Source organism: Manacus vitellinus, unplaced genomic scaffold (genome assembly GCF_001715985.3).
Source record: "Manacus vitellinus isolate BGI_N305 unplaced genomic scaffold, ASM171598v3 scaffold_5_pilon, whole genome shotgun sequence".
NCBI lineage: Eukaryota > Metazoa > Chordata > Aves > Passeriformes > Pipridae > Manacus > Manacus vitellinus.
The window spans coordinates 33,632,957-33,653,217 of NW_021940682.1; the positions used below are offsets into that span (position 1 = coordinate 33,632,957).

A 20,261-nucleotide genomic window follows, 5' to 3' on the forward strand; every position below is an offset into this window, starting at 1 on the left:
AGGGTAAGTGATGGCCAACATAAATTCAGTTTGCCACAGTCTAACACTAACTTATGATCTTAAGTCCAGCTCTGAGAGTTGTCTTTCAATCGGGGGTTTCTTACTATACTTGAAAGCAGAGAGTGGTTTTATTTCAGTGAAATGCTGTATCTTCCTCTCTTGCCTTTTAAAGTTGTTTCAAGAGCCCTAGTGCCCTCAACACAGTACTTAATGCAGCAGATCTTTTATTCACAAGCACATTTTTTTTGCCACTCTTCAACCAAAATATGCCTTAATCAGTTTCCAGATATTCTATCAGTGCTGACAATTGATATTCCAAATCCCACTCCTCTGTGAATCAATATTCCTGGGACTCCATTTAAATCCCTTATAGTGTCTGTGACAGGGAAAAAAAATCACTGTCTCAAGGGGAGATAATATGGAAGTGAGTATATGAGCACTTTCAAAATCCATAAATCTTATGGGTAAACACTTTTTAAATGAGAATATAAACAGGGGAATTCTGTTCTCATGACCATCTCCATGAAAAGTAAGAGGCAGAGACAGAACACTTCTGTCTCTAAATGTTAATCTTTTAAAAATACACCTTTCATTGTTCATATCTACATTTATTGTGTCAGGAGTCCTTAACTTGGTTAGAGTGGTTAACATAGAATAAAAGACTTTTGCCTTTCCAAAAGCTCAAGAATAGCGACATAAAATCAGCAAAATCTCTTCCTACTAAGCTTTTGGAAAAGTTCACATGCTTTCTGAAACATGCCAAAATCCAGTTTAATATTTGGGCCCTGACTGAAGCTGAATTGAGTATGTTTACAACAATTTTGATTCACTCTTATTATCCTTAGGCCATCTCTCTTAAAGTTACATATTTCTCTTCCTGCGCATGAACAGATGAACCATGGTGAACGTTCAATTTACAAAACATATTTTGTCAGCTTTTTCACATCTGACAATTCTTACTCATAATTCAAGAAAAAGTGATAACAATTGCAGCAATTCTCTGGGGTAACAATAACTGAAACATAAGCAGATTTGGTTTTGTTTAAGAAAGGTAAGATAAAAAAAGGGAAATGAAAATGCATACAAGGACAAACAGAACTAAAATAATGACAGCTAAACTCATTTTTCCCATAAATACACTCCAGACAAGCTCTGTGTACAAGAGGTTTACTGACGCCCAGCAGAACTTGAGAGCAATTGTGTAGTCTTCCTTTTAAATTTATGATTTTTTTTCCACTACACCTCCACAGCATCAGCCACAGAAAGTTACTTGGGATCACATACCCTCATCCTCAGCCTCTCTGCACATCCATTCTAGTGATAACCTCTTCTGACTTTAACCATCAAAGCTTCGTGCCTAGCTCTAAACTTGATTGGCACTCAAAAGGATGAATCAGTGCACCCAGAAACAGACTTCTCCAGCAGAAGGGATGAACTCATCTGAGGATGTTTATCTCTTCCAGCTGACTCAAGATGAAGCTCAGAGGGCTATGTTAAGGTAGATAGTTACATCTTAGTTAAGATGATCCCACTCCCTCGATATAGTGATATCCCGCCAAACAAAATGCTACAATTTCTCCACAGACACACAGGGATTGTGTGAAAGCCAGACACAGAGATAACCTGAAAAGGATATTATGCAGATAATGAAAGCAATTCCATTGCTACAGCTAGTAAAGAAGAGAAAAAATTAGTGTTAAATTAGATTCTCTAGGTTTATTCACAACAATCACTCTGAAAATTAATTTTGTGATCTTGACAGGCCTGGTGTTTGGAGAAGGGTGTACATATCTAAGATTGTTCAGACACCTGGACCATGACTGATGAAGAGGTTGGGACCACTTACTTTACTTTGTAAAGAACAATAGGTGGGCAAGACAATCCTATACAAAACAACAGAGAATGGTAATTCACCCCCCAGTGGAAAGCAAGGTTGCTGAGACTCCTGATCAGATCACATAGGGACACAATTCTTTCCTTTTAGAAATACTTTCAGCCCTTGTAACTTAATTCACTGTTATCTGGCTTAACACCTGATCATGATGTCCTTACTCACATGAAACTCAATGCAAATTGTGTCAAACTTGCAGACTTAGACCTCATTGGTGTTTTGACTTAGGACTTAATTCTAAGCAGATGGCGGCTCACATGTACAGTGGCATTTGCAGTGGTATGACACAAACTTGTCTATCATTACATCTTAAAGGCTGTGGTTGCCACTAAATTAAGTCAACAAAAGACAAATTAATGTTCTTTGCTTCATACTCAGATCAACACTGTAAAGATTGTGATGGTGATCACTGAACATTTCAGTTTGATTAAAAGCAGCTTGCATTTTTCTCTTTACTTTTAGTACTACAAAACCTGAAATCAGTTTCGGTAAGAGACCAAAATGTGAAATAGTAAAAGCTGACAGATCTTTCATATGATTTCTTAATGGTCATAAATTTACAGCACTGCATCAATGAAATGAAAACATTAAATACTTTAATCTTTATTGAATCTTGTCATTAATAATTATCACTTAGTTAGTTTGTACAGTCTAATTTTTTTCAAATAACAGATTTCTTCCAGTTTCAACTAATACTCTGTGATATCATTCTCATCATCTTGTACAAACTTAAGTGTTTTTTTCTCTGACAAATCCAGAGGGAAGAAACAAAACCAGCTTGCACCTCTTTCTTATTCAAATTCATAACCCTACAAACCATGCTAATCAAAACAGATGTGCTATTTTAGACAACATGCACGCAGCCACAAAAGATACTGTCCTTAATAAGACATTCCCTAGAACCAAAACATGAAAACGCACTTTTTGTTAATGAGAAGATAATGAGAAAAAGAGCGGACACATTGATCATAACCATCCTGTCCTGTTAAATTCATCAAGGCACACCTCAGTCATCCTCTTTGCCTAGTGTATGGCTGCAGCCTGTCCCAGAGATAAGCTGTCGAAGTCCAAAGAGGCATCTGACACACAGTGTATGGGGGCTGCAGTGGGGCACCCACTGAATGTCACAGTCTTGCCCCCTCCTTTGTCCCAGAAGCTGATGAGACTGGCAGTGTGGTGCTTGTCCCAGTGGCTTTACTTTGGAGCTCAGTTCAGGTCACAGCAGTGCCAAGCACCTCCAGATTGTCACAAGTGTGATGTTATTGCTGTCTTAAGGTGTTGCTTCCAGAGTGGGAAGGGAAGCCAGGGTGGCTGAAAGAAAGCATCCTAAGGAATTCTTCTCCCTCAGCCAAACCCGAGGATTTTTGTTAGGTTAGGTTAGATTTAGTTTGTTTATGTTTGGTTTGGTTTGATTTGGTTTTACTGTGAAACTGGAAAGTGAACATGAAGGAGCTGCTAGACTCTCTGGATGAAAAAGTGGGACCACCTGACAAGTGGGATCAGCTGACAAGCCATGTTTTTCATCATCTTCCTCTGATTTAATAGGGCATCACATGAACAGAAGAACTTCCCTCCTCCACAAGAAGCCAAGTAGGAACTGAATTTTAGTATCTCAGAGAGGCTACTAACCTTGCCACCTTGCACTCTGCTCCCTCCTCCTTTGACCTTGTCTGTTTTCAAGAAGGCAGAATAAAAAAGTGCTATGAGAAACAAGGGATGTCCTTTTCATAGGACAACTGATGTAGTGATCTACCCAAAAAAGGGTTTAGGAATTAGTGAGTTAGCATTTGATTTCCCAGCACAGCCTTAGTCACTACACAAATAAAGAATGCACCACAACCCAACCTCCTCAGCTTGCTTTTTGTCAGCCAAATAAAAGATGAAAATTTTTATTTGTCACCAAAAAAGAGAACAAGAATCATTTTCAATTGAGTGGGAGTGAATGAATGAAAAGGGAGTGGAAGTACTTAAGAACTTTTTCTTAATTTTACTGAAGGGTGCAGTGGAGATTCAACATGCATTTCTAGAATAAGCAAGGAATTTACTGATTCAGAGTGAATACAGGCATATTTGAAGGGAGATAGAGCTTAAAAAGAGTACTTTTTAAGGAGGAAAAAACAATTTGTCTTGAGAATGCCTTGCATTGTACCAAATACAGTCTATTTTAACAAACATATTAGGATCTTTTCAGGGCACTATCTGATTTCACATCCTTTTCCCTTCAAAATCAATAGTATTTCCATCATAATGAAAAGCACCATAAAACTGATCCACAACAAGTCTAGAGCATCTTTAACTCTCATGGCCTGCAGAAGATGATCAGACTGCTCAGAATTTTGTAAGATTCAAACTGATTCAATGAATGGGAATTGATCAGCACATTTAACATTCTCCAGGCCCTACTATGTCAAGTATCTTACATGTGGTTTTGTTTTGTTTTTTTTAGAAATTAATGCATGCATGAATGATACTCTGGTAAACAGGCTCCTATCTCATTGATAGGAATATTTGTCTTCAAGAGCATTTGGTTGTTTTATATTCTATAAGTATTTTCTGTCCCATATGCCTAAGTCCTTAGATAATATTTACATGTTATTTAAATGCTACTATTAATATATATATTGGATTTTAACAAACAAATTCAGGCCTTTATCTATAGCCACAGTCATGCATTCTGCTGCAGAAATCATACTGTTCAATTAGGTGAGAAATTCTGGACCTGGGAAGACCATTTGCAGACCATTTTATTTCTTCTGCAGGGAACTGAGATCCCCTTGAAATAAATTTTGTGGTGTGGGTGACTGTGTAGGCTGAGAGAAATATTCTTAATTCATGTGAACACATTCACCATCCTGCTTTTTACATTGCCTTCCAGAGATTCTTTCTAACTCAACTTCATTTGCTTAGCCTAGAAGATGACACTTTGTAAAGGCCACCCATGATGTGATTTATGGTGGACCTATGAGCTGATCTCAAATGAAAAAGTGTTTCCACTGCTCTAGGTCTTGGACGTGCTAAATAGCAGGAGAAAGCTCTTCCTCTGAAAATCCTTGCAAAGGATTTTGCAAAAAAAAACCAAATTAGAAAGGCAATGGACATGCTTCTCAGTGTTACTAACTGGAAAGAGCAGTTTGCTGATTAACAATAGACTAGCTCCCCAACAGACCAAACCTATCTGAAGCAGCTATACTTAAAACTATTAAAAAATCCTCAGCCGATCTGCTGTAGAGTTTAATTTAACTCAGTCCCACAGTTTCCAATTCCATGAATAAAACCATGTTTTATATATTATTCATGTCTTCTCAGACTACTTTTGCAAATTGTTTCTTAAAGACAGCCTTTTTTAGCTATTTACAGTGAAAAAAGATATAAAATACTGTCTTCAGCAGTTAGAAAGGTAAAATTTTTTCCTAAATAAGTCTGATGAATTTCCTTATGTTAATGGTAATAAAATGGAAAACCTAAATATAAATATTTTCATTACAGGACTAATTTAAACACATTGTAAAATCCTTCTCACCAAGATCCTCAGAGCAAGGCAAGAAAGAACAGCAATGACTATATGACAAAAATAGAAAATTGTATTTGTTGATATTACATTCTGGCTCCATGAGCAAGGCCCTCTAATGCACAGTTCCTACCACATGCTAAGTGGTGCTTCGTGCCACAGTGGCACTGGGATGTACCAGTGAGATGCCCCAGCCACCTAAAACTCCAAGCCACATCACAGTTTGGCCCTGAAAACATTCATCAGGTGGTTCAGCTTGCACCTGAACAAATATGACAGGCCATATGCTCCAGCCATTGCATCCCCAACAATCCAGTTGAAGAGTTGTTAATGCCAAGAACAAAATAGCACTGACAAGTAATGACAAGATAATCTGAGCTGCTGTTCTGTTTTTGCAGTAACTGCCTCCCACAATCTCTCTGTGCCAGCTCCTGGACCTTTTCAAGAGTAAGTGTGCTGGTGGTAGCAAGAGAGAAGGAAATTATTCCTCATAGTTGAAGGGGAACCTGGAGAGGTCATTTGCCTCATCCAAAAAGCTCTGGAGCATTCCTGTTCTTCAGTATCTTAGTTTATTTTTCCACTTTTCCCTGTTACCGATTCTGTAAGTGATCTTTTAATATTTTTTAATCAGTAGCATGACTGTTGAACTTGTCAACGTGGTTGTGTTAAGAACACCAAATGTCACTTCTCTTCCCTGTTCCTGAAACTACTTAGCCTTTCTCAGAAGAAATTAGGAACTGCTCTATCACAACCTAGGTGAAGAAGCTGATATCAATAAATTTAGAAATTGATTTCTTAATCTGTATTTAGATTTGTATTTAGATCAATGGATGATATTACCAAGTACCTTGCTGCTTCAGCAACCTAAGTTTTCAGGCAAGCTAAGTTTCTTTTGCGCTTCCCTGGTAGCAAGGGTCAGTGAAAGATACTTTCAAGATGCCTTTTGGTTTTCATTTCTCTCTTACTCGGGCGAAGAGTTCATACAATGGGACTGATGACAGGCTAGGGGAAATCAGGGTTGATAGAGTTTGCAAAGCCTATTGCTGAACATTTGGAAGTGTAGCCAAAAGGAATTTGTGAGAGGAAAACATCTGACCACTCACAACCTTACAATTTTCTTCAACTGTTCTCTAGCACCTGTGCTGAATCACGTAGCCTTGCAAATTAGTACATTGTAGGAGCCACATGAAAGGAAAGATACCAGTAAATACAAGAATTGCGAAAGGAAAGGATGGGAACTTTGATGGGGATGGAGGGCTGGCAGCATTGTGCAGCGCTGAGACATAGCGATACACTCATTCTGGTGGAAAATACAATGTGGAGAGGAGAAATGACCTGCAGAGTCACCGGCTGACACTGTGAGTCCAGACAAGGCAGGCGAAGGAAATTCCAGGAACTGTCAGGGGCTCCTTGACTTGCTTTGTATTTGACTGCTGGGGCAGTAGGAATCCAACAAAAGCTGGTGTGTAGCTGCCCCTCAGGACAGCCTCTAGCTGCATGGGCAGCTATTATAGCTTAATTCCCGATACTAATTGGAATGTTTCCAAAGTATTGACACAAAAGTGATATAAATTCACATACATTATCTCTACATTTCATTTGTTATGTAGAAGCAGGAAGAAAGAAGAACAGGTTTTGGAGATACATCTCTTTTTGTGAGAGAAGCAGGAAGTTGGCAAAGCAAATGATGAACACAGCTGAAGACACTGTGTATCCTTGGGCACTCCTCTTTCTTCAGTGCACAGATATGTTTCTACAGTGTGGTGCTTCCCCAGCTGTCCCTTTATTGCACCCTGCACTCTCTGACTTCCGACATTCCATGGTCTGAGTGACACACATACAAAAATGACTCCACTGGAGTCCTCGTATATTGTCCGTGAGTTTTCCCTTTCTTTTTAACACAGAACAAAGCTGATTTTTTTTACACTTCATGATTTCACTGCCAACACTATCACTTGAATATCACCTTCACAGTGACATGCAGGATACAGAAAATATTACAGGAGATGGCCCAAGAAAACTCCAGCCCTGTCAGTAGGCAGTAGGAAATTCACCATTACCATTCCCTGGTGACCAGGGGCCATGCTGAGACAGTTGATTGCATTTTCTGTGATTATTTTTGCTATTACTAAAGTGGGATTGACAGTGTTCACCAACAGCTTTTGAGACCTACAAATTCTTCCTGTCATGGAACAGCAACATGAAGACCTATTTTCCTCTAAATTAAAAAAAAAAACCAAAACCTATTCATTATTCATCAAATGAATCCCAATAATTATTCCAATATAATTCTTACATTCTTAAATTCCAAAATTTTCTAACCAAGCACATAGCACAATAAGCATTTTAGACACAAACAAAATACTAATAATTAGAACAAAATTGTTTCAGCTGTGCTTTTTTGTGGTTTACTTTGTTCCCTAGCAAATTTTAAGGAAAAAAATATTTTTCCTACAACCTTTTTCACTTCCAAGTACTTTGTTAGAAAAAAATCTATTTTAAGTACCAGTGAAATTCATCACATTATGACAGGAAAGCAAAATTGTTTCATTTCATAAGATCTTCTAACAGCGTGAAGCTAACCCCATGGTCTCTGAGACAGAAATTCTGTGAGCTATAGACTTAAAGAATCAGCAGAGAAAAAGAAGTTTCTCAGATGGAACTGTTAGTCATGATATGAAGAATGTGTGTCCCCTACAGATGTTATAGCTATTTGTATGATAAATCCTGATCATCACTGTAGGAATTTTACAGCCTTCTTTTAACTTAATGCTCAAGTTCAAATTAATCTTCTTTTGACAATGTTTGCCTAATATTTCAGTGTTGAACAACATTTCCAGGGTTACATTTGCAGTGAGCCTACTGGGCACTTTAAAAGCTGTATTTCTGACTTTGTACTTGCTTCAGAAAGACTTCTTATAATTCTTCAATGCTTCACAAATATTTCTAGGAAAGACAAGTATAATAAGCATTGATAACTGCTTAACAAAGGCACATCTAGACTTGCAAGTTAACTGGAATTAACATTAGCATTAATTTAGAGCATGCAACAGTTGCAGAACAGCTCTTTGGGAAAAAAATGCATTCTAGAATAAAATAACCTCATTCTCATGTTCAACACTTGAACCATTTTGAGTAACATAAGATAAATGAGAACAAAGCATGTTTGTTCCAGTTTGCGGGATCATTGCTTTACTCAGGAATGACAGTCTAGGGAATTCAAAATGAAATGAGGGATGGGAAAATACCTTAAGTTGTCTCCAAGGAACTCAAGGTTGTATAAATACAGAGTCATTGGTGTCAAATGGCAACAGCCCTTTTAAAACCAATGCTACATTTACACTCTTCAAAAGCCTGTGTAATACAGAACATGGTGCTACATAGGGCACTGCACCTCCCATATGAAAGAAAGATGATTTTTACGAGAATGCCATCAGCAACGCATCCTTCCTCTCCCTGCCTACACCCTCTTGTTCAGCCAGAGGCAGCAGGAGGTCTGGGTTTATTGTCTGCTTGTGGAAAGTAACAGCAAACTCTTTGGTGGGGAAACAAAACAAGTGCTGTTTTATTTGGATGATACATGTTGAGTTGACCTCAGTATCTCCACTTCTCCTCTGCTCTTACATATTGGGAGCAAAAGAAAAACTCCATCTGACTATCACAAATAGCTTCTCAGTGGAAGAACTGAGTGCTGTCCCTATAAAGGGAAGGTTGATGTACTTCTCACAAAGATAAGGGTTTTATCAGCCTTGATATTGCTGGCCATGAAATGCACATTGAGGTTATATAATTTCTGTGATTTCTTTCTTCTTAAAATGCCATTTTAATTATGTGCTTGATCTGTTTCTTCTACTATTTTTTAACATCTCCCCTTGGTTGCTAGCTGAAACCTGTGCCAAAAGATGCAGCACTGATGAGACTGAGGCGTTAAAGCTCAGTAATTCTCAGTTCCAAGTACAGCATTTGGGGTAAAGAATAAAATGGGACCAGGAGCTCTGGGGCAGAGAGACCTGGTGACACGTACTGAGCAGGCACTCGCCATAGCTGCAATAGTGCCAAACCTGTATCACTATGCTGAGCTTCCTGGGAAACACCATACGCCTGCCTTCACTGCCAAGGGGAGTGGCAAGCAGAATAGTGCACCTAACAGGAGAACTGCTTCAAAAAAGAGTGTCAGAAAATTGTAGCTTAATCCACCAGGCAAATTGAAGCTCTGCAGAGAGCATTTTCCACTCAACAGAAAAGAAAGATGTGACATTCTGTTCCACTCCCTAGTTTTGGTGACTGTACTAAAGTAAAGGGGGTAATGATGGACAATGTGTGAAACTATTCTCCATGTAATCCCTCCATGTTTTGTCATGATCCAAGAAGCAATCTTAGCATAGAGTTCATTCAAGCAGTATTTAAAGCAGGTAACCTCAAACTCACAGACTAAAATCATAATAGAGTCAAGATGACTCAAGTATACAAGATGTAGGAATTGGCCATTTAAACGCTTCCTGCTGTAGATTTCACTCCCATATAGTTCCAAAGATAAAATCTAACATGGAAAGAAAAAGCAACGTAATGCTTCACATTTCAAACTCAAATCATGGTATAACTGGGATAAAAGGAAATATGCTATTGCATAAACACTCTGATTAATATATATTGTTAGATTCGTAAGATCATAAGCAATTATAATCACTGCATTTAAGCAAACCATATAGAAGATAACATTGGTCTAAAAACAAAGCAGCCATAATAATATCAGGTTTCCTGTTTAAAACAGACTTTTTTCATCCTAACAAAAAATGTATTTTGAATGACCTTTTCAGGCAATGGACATTTCAGCTAGTTTAAGGACAACAGCCTATTCTTAATTTATTATTGTTTAACTGCATAAAAACACCCAGGAATAGTTAACTGAATAAATAAGTCTGGTATTTAGATTTCTGGCTTTTTCTCACAACTGTTCCCCTGTTTGCTGTCCTGTGTTTTTTGTCTTACTAGATACACATTAACCTGTTAGACTGACCTTCACTTCTCTCCCAATCCCTACAACACATTACTATTCTTCAAAAAGTCAGCTTGAGAGAGACTGCCTTTTGGTAAATCTCCTCAACTGCGCTCTACAGACTGGTCTGGCATGTATTGTGTACATGCATCTGTCATGAAAATTTGATGACAAATCATCTGTTTCCTGACAGATAGACTGCACTGACTTCAAATTCCCATGAAATGTCTTTGTCCACCAGGAAGAAAAACATTCTCCTCTATAGCAGTGATCATTCTCAAACTTCACTTCAATCCTCCATTTGCTTTAGTCTGTATTATCATTTATTTGTATTATAATTCTTCTGGATCAATTTAAGCCTGTCGCAAGATACATCTTCCTGATCATCTTTTGGGAAAATGTAAAGAGACAGCAACTGATGAAAGGAATGAAAGTAAATGTTTCACAGTAATAATGCTGTTTTCAGAGAGTGAGAAATGAAGATCCTTTTTAAGACTGACCTACCCCAGTTTGTTTAAAGCTAAACTGAACTTGAACTGATAAACTATTCTTTTGAGATTAACCTGAATAGTGTACATTCAGTAAAACACTGTAAATCTAAACATACCTGAATTGGAGTCAAACTTTGTTTCTGACCTACAAAAGAAAATAAAAAGATCATAAGTTACAAGAACTGCTTTATGCCATAAAAGTCATTTGTCAGACTGATTCCCCCAGCAAACATCATTTTTAACAAGACCAGTAACTAACTCTGTATATTAACATTAAATGCATTCAAAGGCATTTGAAACAAAAAAATTAACATTATCTTTAATATTTTGCTGTTTTCTACAATGTAGAGTTACAAAAAAGATACTATAAAAGTCAAATCACAAAATGAAGAAAATAAAATAAAAATTTAAAACAGGATTAAATTATATTGTGAATCATAGCATACAGTCATTGGTATGAAATAAATAGTTTTCATTCATTTTCATTTTTTAAAAGTCATTAAGAGGATTTAATTTATTCATGAATGTTTCCAATTTATTTTTGAAGCAGATATCGTTTCATTAATGTCATATGTATTGTATTCAATGATCTGTACTTAATTGTACAACATCCTAGGAGGTTTTTGTTTGTGTGTGTCTTCAATTTACTCACTCTGCTCATAGGAGTAAGTGGTTTGATTTTCTTAAAAGTGGAAAGTGGGGGGTGGAAGAGAGGGAAAGAGGAAGGGAGCCAGACCTAAATTTTAACTTGTTTTAAAGTCTTTGCAAAAAGACAATGAAGTGTGCATTATGCACCATTAGCTTTGGTCATGCATTGCAGATTTTTCTCTCTCTAACAAGTAGTGTTTTCTTCTAAGGGTTTAGCACTTAGCAAATGAACCCTATAACCTGTATATTTAATAAAAGGAAGAAAAAATTAGCCCTTGTGGGAACATCATGTTTCAGATATCGGTTAATAATACTTTTAAATGTAGAAGTCTTTGAAGATCTCAATTCAACTGTGGGAAAACTTAAGTTGGGTAATTACTCAAGATGCGGCTGATGTGCTGTCAAGCAGAATTAACCCTATGACTAGGTCTATCTACACAATCTGCTACAAGACAGCATTGTCTATATTGAGCTCTCAAACCAATTAACGGGCATGTTCCAATCAGATTTATATCGCCCAGTAACAATCAGTTGTACACATGGTCATGGCTGTCACAGCGGGACACAAGGTCTGCCCAGCAGGAGACCTGTTAAAGCATGTTACATTGGCAGCAAAATGCATTTCCCCAGATATTCTAAGGAGGAAGTACAAGGTTGGATCCTTTTACATTGCATCAAGGAGGGGATTTATTTTAGGAAGTTACAGTCCTTCTTGTTTCAGAAACAAATGACCAAAGCTCAAAAACTAATTGCAAATTTATTTTCTTCTTTTATTTTATGTGTTTGCACATGCAGGTACATGTAGATGTGTTTTACACATACTCTATATATTTTATATAACCGGCATTGTAATTCCATGCCAAGATCTATGCTACAGGAAAAGAATATCAAATCAATCCTAATTTAAAAAATGAACAACTTCACACTATTAGTTAAAGTCATCAGAAATGAAACAACTCTCTTTTCCCATCCTTTTCATTCGCCACCTTCCTCCAGTATTTTATGTCTTAAATATAATTCTCAGGAGATGAAAAGATGAAAGGAAAAAAACATAGCATATCTTCCTACTTGGTACTTATAAAGTATCACCAAAAGCACAAAGAAAGTATGTTGGTGACGTGCCTTCACAAATACCACCACCACTAACTGCCCATGCAGCAGCCCATATTCAGTTTGGCAGGGTAATTCAGGTGGTATTTTGTGGAGGACACAGATTTGGACTGGGAAAGATTCAAGGCGTGGAGACAAATATACAACAATTAAGAAGAATTTATTGCATGGACTTTTGAAGTTTTTAATGTGGTTTAAAAACTGTTAATATAACACCCCGTTTATATGTATTGCTTGGGTATGTCCAGGCTTGCCCTGAGTTGTTTGCTCCCTGCTTCCCTGCTTCTCCCTCTGTTTGGCTGGAATATGCTGCAGTGCGGAGTGAGCTCCCATTGGTCCTCGGTTTTCCCGAGCTCCTCCCAACTTCCTCCCTCTTCTCCCAAGTTCTTTCTCTCATTTGTTCCCCTGGCTGTCTATCCCACGCACCACCCAGTTTTCTAGCACCTTCTACCTGAACCCTATATAAACCTGTGTTCACCCTCACTAAAGGGAGATAGCTTTGGTCTTCAACCTTGTGTTGTGATCTTTGTTGCTGTCTTGGTCCTATACCTACCCTCGGACCGTGGCAGTATTTACACCCAGCAGGATTAAGTTCCCACTCTGCGAAAAGTGGTAACCTGGGGAAAATTTCACTGAGTTCCAAGGAAAGCTCAGTCAGTTATTTACAATATTTTCCTCAAGCTGCTGTATACTTACCTACACCATTCTCTCTTGCTCATCACGGTATCAGCAACGCCTCACTACCTATATAGTCAGACACAACTTATGAATCTTACTCTCAGCTTCTGTTTATCTGTACGATTGACTTCTCGCTGCCTAAATTCTAGATACTTGCTATTAGTTGGTCAAACAAAGCTTTTGTTTCTCAGCTGCATGGCTTGGTATGGACATAGGCACTGCAATTTGCGGCATCAACAAACTGGCCCAGAGGCCAAGGTGGCAGAGAGTACACGTGGAGGAGGGTCACAAGGGTCACTGGGCACTGTAATGAGTACCAAAGCTCCAAAGAGTCATAAATTACTGGACAACAAACCAGAAAACTGTTATGGGGGTGCTAAATGAATAGAACATAGCAGAATAGCTATGGAAGAAAACACAACATGGGAGGTAGAACTAGGAGCCATTGAGAGCAGGAGGGTCACCGATGTTATGGTTATCATTTCCCCTTGGGAAAACAATGCAAAATTTAGGACAGAGTATTACAGAAACTGTTAGAGATCTTAGAAAGGCACAGAAAAAAATGAGGAAAATAATAAAGTGTCTTCGGCATAAGTAGCAGATGTGAGAGAAGCACTCTGCAAGAATACAAAGTCATCTTGGCTCCTTAAAGGAATGACAAAGCTTCCAGCAATTTCAATGGAAGCAGCACTTTTTCCTTAGATCTTTCAGTATTTATATCATTTTCTTGACAGTACATTAGACAAAGGTATCAGAAACTACTTACTTGCATGTAGGTGTTAGAAATGTGCAACTAAAATATAGGCATTTAATAGGATAAGATTAAATACTGAAAGTACATTCCAAAGCAATGTTCTGCTACACACAAAAATATTCACTCTGGCTCCTTTATACTTTTAAAACTACAATAACTAGAAGGCAAAAACTCCTAATTGTTTGTTATCACAGTACATACTCTGATATCCAACCTAAGCATCCTGCCAGACCAGATGCACCTGACAGTGCCAGGTCCTGGCTGTACAAATTGCCTTCTATCATTTATGACAAGAAGAGGGGAAAACCCTCCCGATGCACAGAGTATTTTCTCTACTTCTGCCTTACAGCAGTACTCTGAAAGTCAGGCAATCATTCATAAATATCTTTGGAAATGAGTCTATATGCATAAAGAGATCAAGAGGGTATTTACACAGTGTATTTATAAAGAGTATTTCCAGTTGTGATATGGCTCAAATACAACACATGGCAATACAAATGCAAAGTGGGCTCAACCACCAACATATCGTATGCAAGGAAATAGTGACCTGCTGGAAAGGTTTAGCTAAGGACAAGGTGTTGCAATACTTTTAAAGATCCCAGAAATAATTAAGCCAAACACAAACAATAAAATATATGATGGTCATTTTATCTGTACTGCAAAGAGGTGCAGGGTTTCAACCTGCTCCTTTTAAAAGGCATCATGTATCAGATGCTCAGACTGCCAGATACTGAGAGAGAAATGGAGTAATGATAATCACCACGTGTTCCTATAGTGTGAATTTTAAACTACTGCCTTCTTAAGTATGACTGAACTGCAGTTGTTCAGTGCCACATTGTGGCACAGTGTGACCACACACCCCACAGCTGAAGCTAATGCAGATCTGCTGCTTGCCAGGGAAGCAGGCCTTTGGCAAGAGGAGAGGAAAAGGACTTACTGCAGAACCTCTGCTGTTGCGTTACAACTGCCTTTTCTTTTACCCTTCACGATGAAGTATTTAACAGGTTTATATAGGTTTTCCTGAAGGAATGTGGAGAACAGCCTTTGAAAGTCCTGCAATTCTCTCAGAAAGTACTCTGCAGTTCTAATCCTTTTGCTTTACCATGGAAGGAGTAATTTATTCCTCTCAGCTGTTTTATACCTTTGCATTAGCAGTTTTAAAGCAGGTTGTGTGTGCCTTTGCAAGGTTTTCCTGTAAGGATGCTACACACAACATTGGTAGGAGGAGACATTCACTATACTACTTCCCTATGGAAAGAATTTTGATAGAATAAAGGTCTGTCACAGTCATAAAGATGATAGATGCATCTTTGGTAAATCTTCATTTTCAAAGAACATCATTCCATATTGGCCTGGGCAGTTTGCTGAAGAGACAATGATTTAGCAGGCTCCTGATGCAATCTAAGCTCACTGATGTGTGAGCAGAATACAATCATTCTTCTCTCTTCTATGTTTGTCTCCAATGGTACAGAAAATAGCAAGTTGGAATATCAGTGTTCCTGGCTACAGCACTGCTAGCAAGCTAAAGAAGGCCAGGGCAGAAATGCTCAGTTGTGAGCATGTCCCTGGACACTGTGTTGGCCCATATCATGCTCACAAGTAGTCTCTCCTAGGCAGGACCTAGGCAAACTGCAGAGGAGGCTCAAGCCAGGGACCATTCCCCACAAGCAGGATGAACCAGGACACTGTTTCAGAGGAGAGCAATGCAGGCTAAAAACACAAGCCACTTGCCACTTGCCTTTAGAGCCAGAGAAGAGGCTTTTGTCAATTTTATTTACAAGTATGGACACAGCCCTTCTGAAATCATAAACCGTTACTTGGAAGCAGTCACTGATCTTACTCATGGGTCCAACTTCCAAATAAAAAGTCAAGCTTCCAGAAAAAAAAAAACCCACAGCAGTATTACAATGTAAAAATTAATACCTAATGTAACTATCTGGGAATTTCTGAGACTGGGAATTTGAGAAGTCCTTGAGCTTTAAGAACTGTGTAGCTTCTTGGGCAGCAGAAGGAGCAAAGCTGGGCTTGCTGCTGCGTTGTAGCCAGAGGACAGAGCCTGTGGTGTCTCAGGCAGCAGAACTACTCACAGGCACTTCCCAGAGCTGGACATTCCTAATGTCTCTCTATCTTCCACCCTCACGTGGATTCTCTGTTATAACACAGTAATATATATTATTTACAATAATATTATATGCTATAATCTAATAATATAGTTGAACTCTTGTTCAGGTCTCCCCTCAGAGAGGGCTTGAATGTGATCTCTTTCCTGATTTTCTTATCTCTTTAAGAACTTCATATCTTTGAGGTTTAATAACTACTTCCCTGCCAAATTTGGCTGAAATTGGCAAGTACATTAAATGATACAGTTTTATTATTAGGAAAGGACTGACACGGAGTCAGAATAATGCTGTATGTCTTACTTCCTTAGGAAGCCTGCTTAAAGAAGAAAAGTTTGATTCACTGTTGATGGATGCTGTGACAATTTCTCTTATGCATATTGATGAAAAGCCAAATTCAAAAAGAGCATTTTAACATCACAGAATTATTTAGGTTGGAAAATATCATTAAGATCATCAAGCCCAACCATTAAGCTAGTGCTGTGAGGTCCACCACTAATCTGCATTTCTAAGCGCCACATCTACATGTCGTTTAAATACCTCCAGGGATGGTGATGAGTAGTCTCTGGGTGAGTTCTGTCCAGAGTTTATTTAAAATGTGAGAGCTATAAACAAATAATTAGAGAAATCTACAGCTTCTGTAGTCATAATCCATAGCAATCCACCCTACCTGATTTTACTTGAGGTACATACATACACATAGTCAAGCATAAGGTAGGTGAAGACCAGCTGAAAATTAGTTCTCCCAAGCAGGGTGACTGATGAACAGTCATTACTAAACAGTGTGAATTTCAAACAAGGGAAATAACATATCAGACTTAAAAGTATACAAAGAATCCACTGAAATTTTACACTAAAAATAGCAATGAAATTCCTGGTAGAATCAGTGGAAATTATCTATACAGGCAATCATCCCCGGTACTCGGCACTGGTAAGGCTGCACCTCCTGTGTTCAGTTTTGAGCCCCTCATTAAAAGAAGGACATTGAGGTGCTGGAGCCTGTCCAGAGAAGGATCTGGAGTACAAGTCTGATGGGGAGATGGGGATGTTTAGCCTGGAGAAAAGGAGGCTCAAGGGAGACCTTATCACTCTGTACAACTACCTGAAAGAAGGGTGTAGCCACGTGGGTGTTGATCTCTTCTCCTAGGTAACAAGTGACAGAATGAAATGGCTTCAAGTTGCACTAGGGGAGGTTTAGATTGGACATTAGTAAAATTTCTTTATGGAAAGGGTTGCCAAGCACTGGAACAGACTGCCCAGGGAAATGGATGAGTCACCATCCCTCAAGATATTTAAAAGACATGTAGATAGGGCACTTAAAAACATGATTTAGTGGTGGACTTGGCACTGCTGGGTTAACAGTTGGACTCAGTGATCCTTAAAGGTCTTTTCCAACCTAAACAATTCTGATTCCTAAACTGGTGAAAACCAAGTTACTTCAAACAAATGTTATTAGATAGAAGCTGCTGGTTTTGACAAAGTTTTTAAGGAAGCTAAGAGTCAGTCAGGACAGATGAAGCTATTAGATCTTAATAGAGATGCTACAGTGATAATTTCATATGGGCTCTCCTGGCCAGATAGCCAGTGCTGATTTGTCATTTGGCATGCTCAAACGATATAAAGATCATTAAGAAAGATTAAAGACCATTAATTAAGCACTCAGCACTGGGGCAAGGAAATTCCTTGTAGAGCTCTAGCCTAGTGACTGAAATCCTCCCTTGTGTTGTGAAGGCAGGAATGGTACAGTGTTAGTGGCACAATGTTAATGGTACGATTATATTACCCACCCATGTTTTCACTTTCTCATGATTGGATGGATGTCTGAGAGATGTTGAGAAGACTTGACACAGCTCAACAAAAATCAAGTGAAAATATAGCATGGATAAGCCTGCTGCTATGTCTCTAGCACATGTTCAGAAGAGCCAACACCATTATGAAGAATTCCTTCCAGGAAGCAATAAAGGCAGCAGTGGGTGATTTATGAAGACTTGGCAATTCAGTCCTTGGCCCTAAAAATTGGAAACTGACAGAACAATAATATTTCTTTTTTTAAAAGGAAATCATTCTCCCAGGCTTCCCAGTTCCCATCTATACCACATCTTTCTCACAGTCCTGCATATGGTAAAGGATGTGACCATGGTTTGTTAAATATGGAATAGCTTCTCTCCTATGGCAATAGCATGAGTCATGGATTTCACTCAGGTCCATTCTAACCATGGCTATGGACAGAATGGTATTTTTGCACAGTGTACAAGAAAATGGTTTGAAAAATTAAAGTAGGTGCAATTTTGCAAATACACTTGGCCCTTAGAAACCACTGAGGATTTGGGTGGCATAGGTGACCCTCTATGAACTGATACAGAAAAACACAACCTTGTGGCAGAGGCTGTTCATCCATGATAAATGTGGCTCACAAAAAATTAACATGAGCAGGTATGGTTGATAAGGATGAGGGCTTTTTCTTTGGCTTATTAGTTTTCTGTCAGATCAGTGTTCTGCACCAAGACATGCTCCAGCCACACCATGTGAGGTCCAGTGAAGAGGAAGCCATGAAAAAACACCCTAGAGAAAGGCGGGGGCAGCAGGGGTCCTTTTAGCATAGGCCTACAGCTAGATTGGAGTAAGTGTAACACAAAACTACATAAGGGCTGGTTTGCAGAAAAGGAGGTCTTTGAGATTAGTTTATTGTCTCTCTCATTTATTGCTTTCTTTAGGGCAGCTGTACTGGGATGTAGGAGACTGTCTGGCGTGAAAGTTGAGAGATAGAATAATTAGATTCAATGGCATGATTATGGATTTTCTGTGTGACGCACCTTTGATTGTGGAAAAAGTTAAAGCATGTCCTCCATAAAGCTTGGGAGGTTTCTCATAACACTAGTATGAGTAGGTAGATGAAGAGATGTCAAATTCCTAGTTGTTTCTTTTATCTTTCCTATGATAGAGACAGAGTTCTGTTTTAAAGACCTACCAAAAAATAAGTCTTTCATCTGTAGTGTAAAATTCATGTGTTCCCTGACCTTGTGTGTCACATGGTAATGAAACAACGTAAATCAGAAATGTTAAAAGTTGAAGTTTGTTAATATTACTGCTGAAGCTCCGGTCTCTTTCCTAGTTAAACTGACAGGTCTATAGTCCAAATATATATATTTACAGATTACAAGGACATAAAGGAAAAAAAATTAATGGACAGCCAATGAGAAACAAATGTAAAGGCAAGTTTCAGATGACTATCTGGACATTACAAAACAAACAAAAAAAACCCACTAAAAAAACCCCCCCATACCACCAAAAAAACTACTTTCATTTTAAATGGGCAATGTGCCATGGTCTAGCAACTGCAGCGGTGGTGGATCAAGAGTTGAACTTGATGATCTCAGAGGTCCCTTCCAACCCAGCTGATTCTATGATTCTATGATTCTTTCTCCATTAAATGATAGAAAGGAAGTCAGTCTTGAAGGTAGAAGGTGAGATCCTGGCTCCATTTACCAAATATGAATTGACTTTGACAGAGCCAGGATCTCCCCCACAAAGATTTGGCTGTTGTAAGAAGGAGAATGTCTAAATCGCCGTGTAGAAAACCAGGTTATGGAGACTTTGGATCCCCACTTTGCATCCCCAAGCTAAGCACCACAGTAACACATGACATGAGACTATTGTCTTGGCTGTGTTTGTAACCATCAGTTTTTCAACTCAAAAAATTCACATTCTTACTCAAGTTTCTGCAGGTAATCTTCCCAGCAGAGGAATCAAACATCACAGAGATTAAGCACTTCTTTCATTTTACAGATACTCTCTTGCAAACAACTATCACTATCACATCTGGTGATTCTAGAGCTACATCAATTGTATTTTCCTTTGTAACCTATTACTGGCCCAATTTTCTATATTATTTGCACTGTCCTGACCATCCTGCTTCATGCTCTTGTAAAGGTACCTCTTCAAGTGAGAGGGACTGAGTCAGTGTGAACTGAGGTGGAAAAAAAGCAAGAAAAAAAATTAAATTAATCAGAATGAACACAAGCAGCTAGAAAGAAGAAAAAACACAAAAACAACAACTGAATCTCTGCA

The 20,261-nt window shown here is 38.5% G+C and overlaps 1 protein-coding gene across 2 annotated transcripts in view; it reads right to left on the reverse strand.

The window, feature by feature from the left end:
- The window catches only part of MSRB3 (methionine sulfoxide reductase B3), a 103,288-nt gene that overhangs the window by 48,069 nt on the left and 34,958 nt on the right, over nt 1-20,261 (reverse strand). For both annotated transcript variants that reach the window (XM_018080529.2, XM_008926523.3), the window contains one exon: nt 11,003-11,031. In XM_018080529.2, the coding sequence (XP_017936018.1) occupies nt 11,003-11,031 (29 nt within the window). The remainder of the gene's footprint in view (nt 1-11,002; nt 11,032-20,261) is intronic.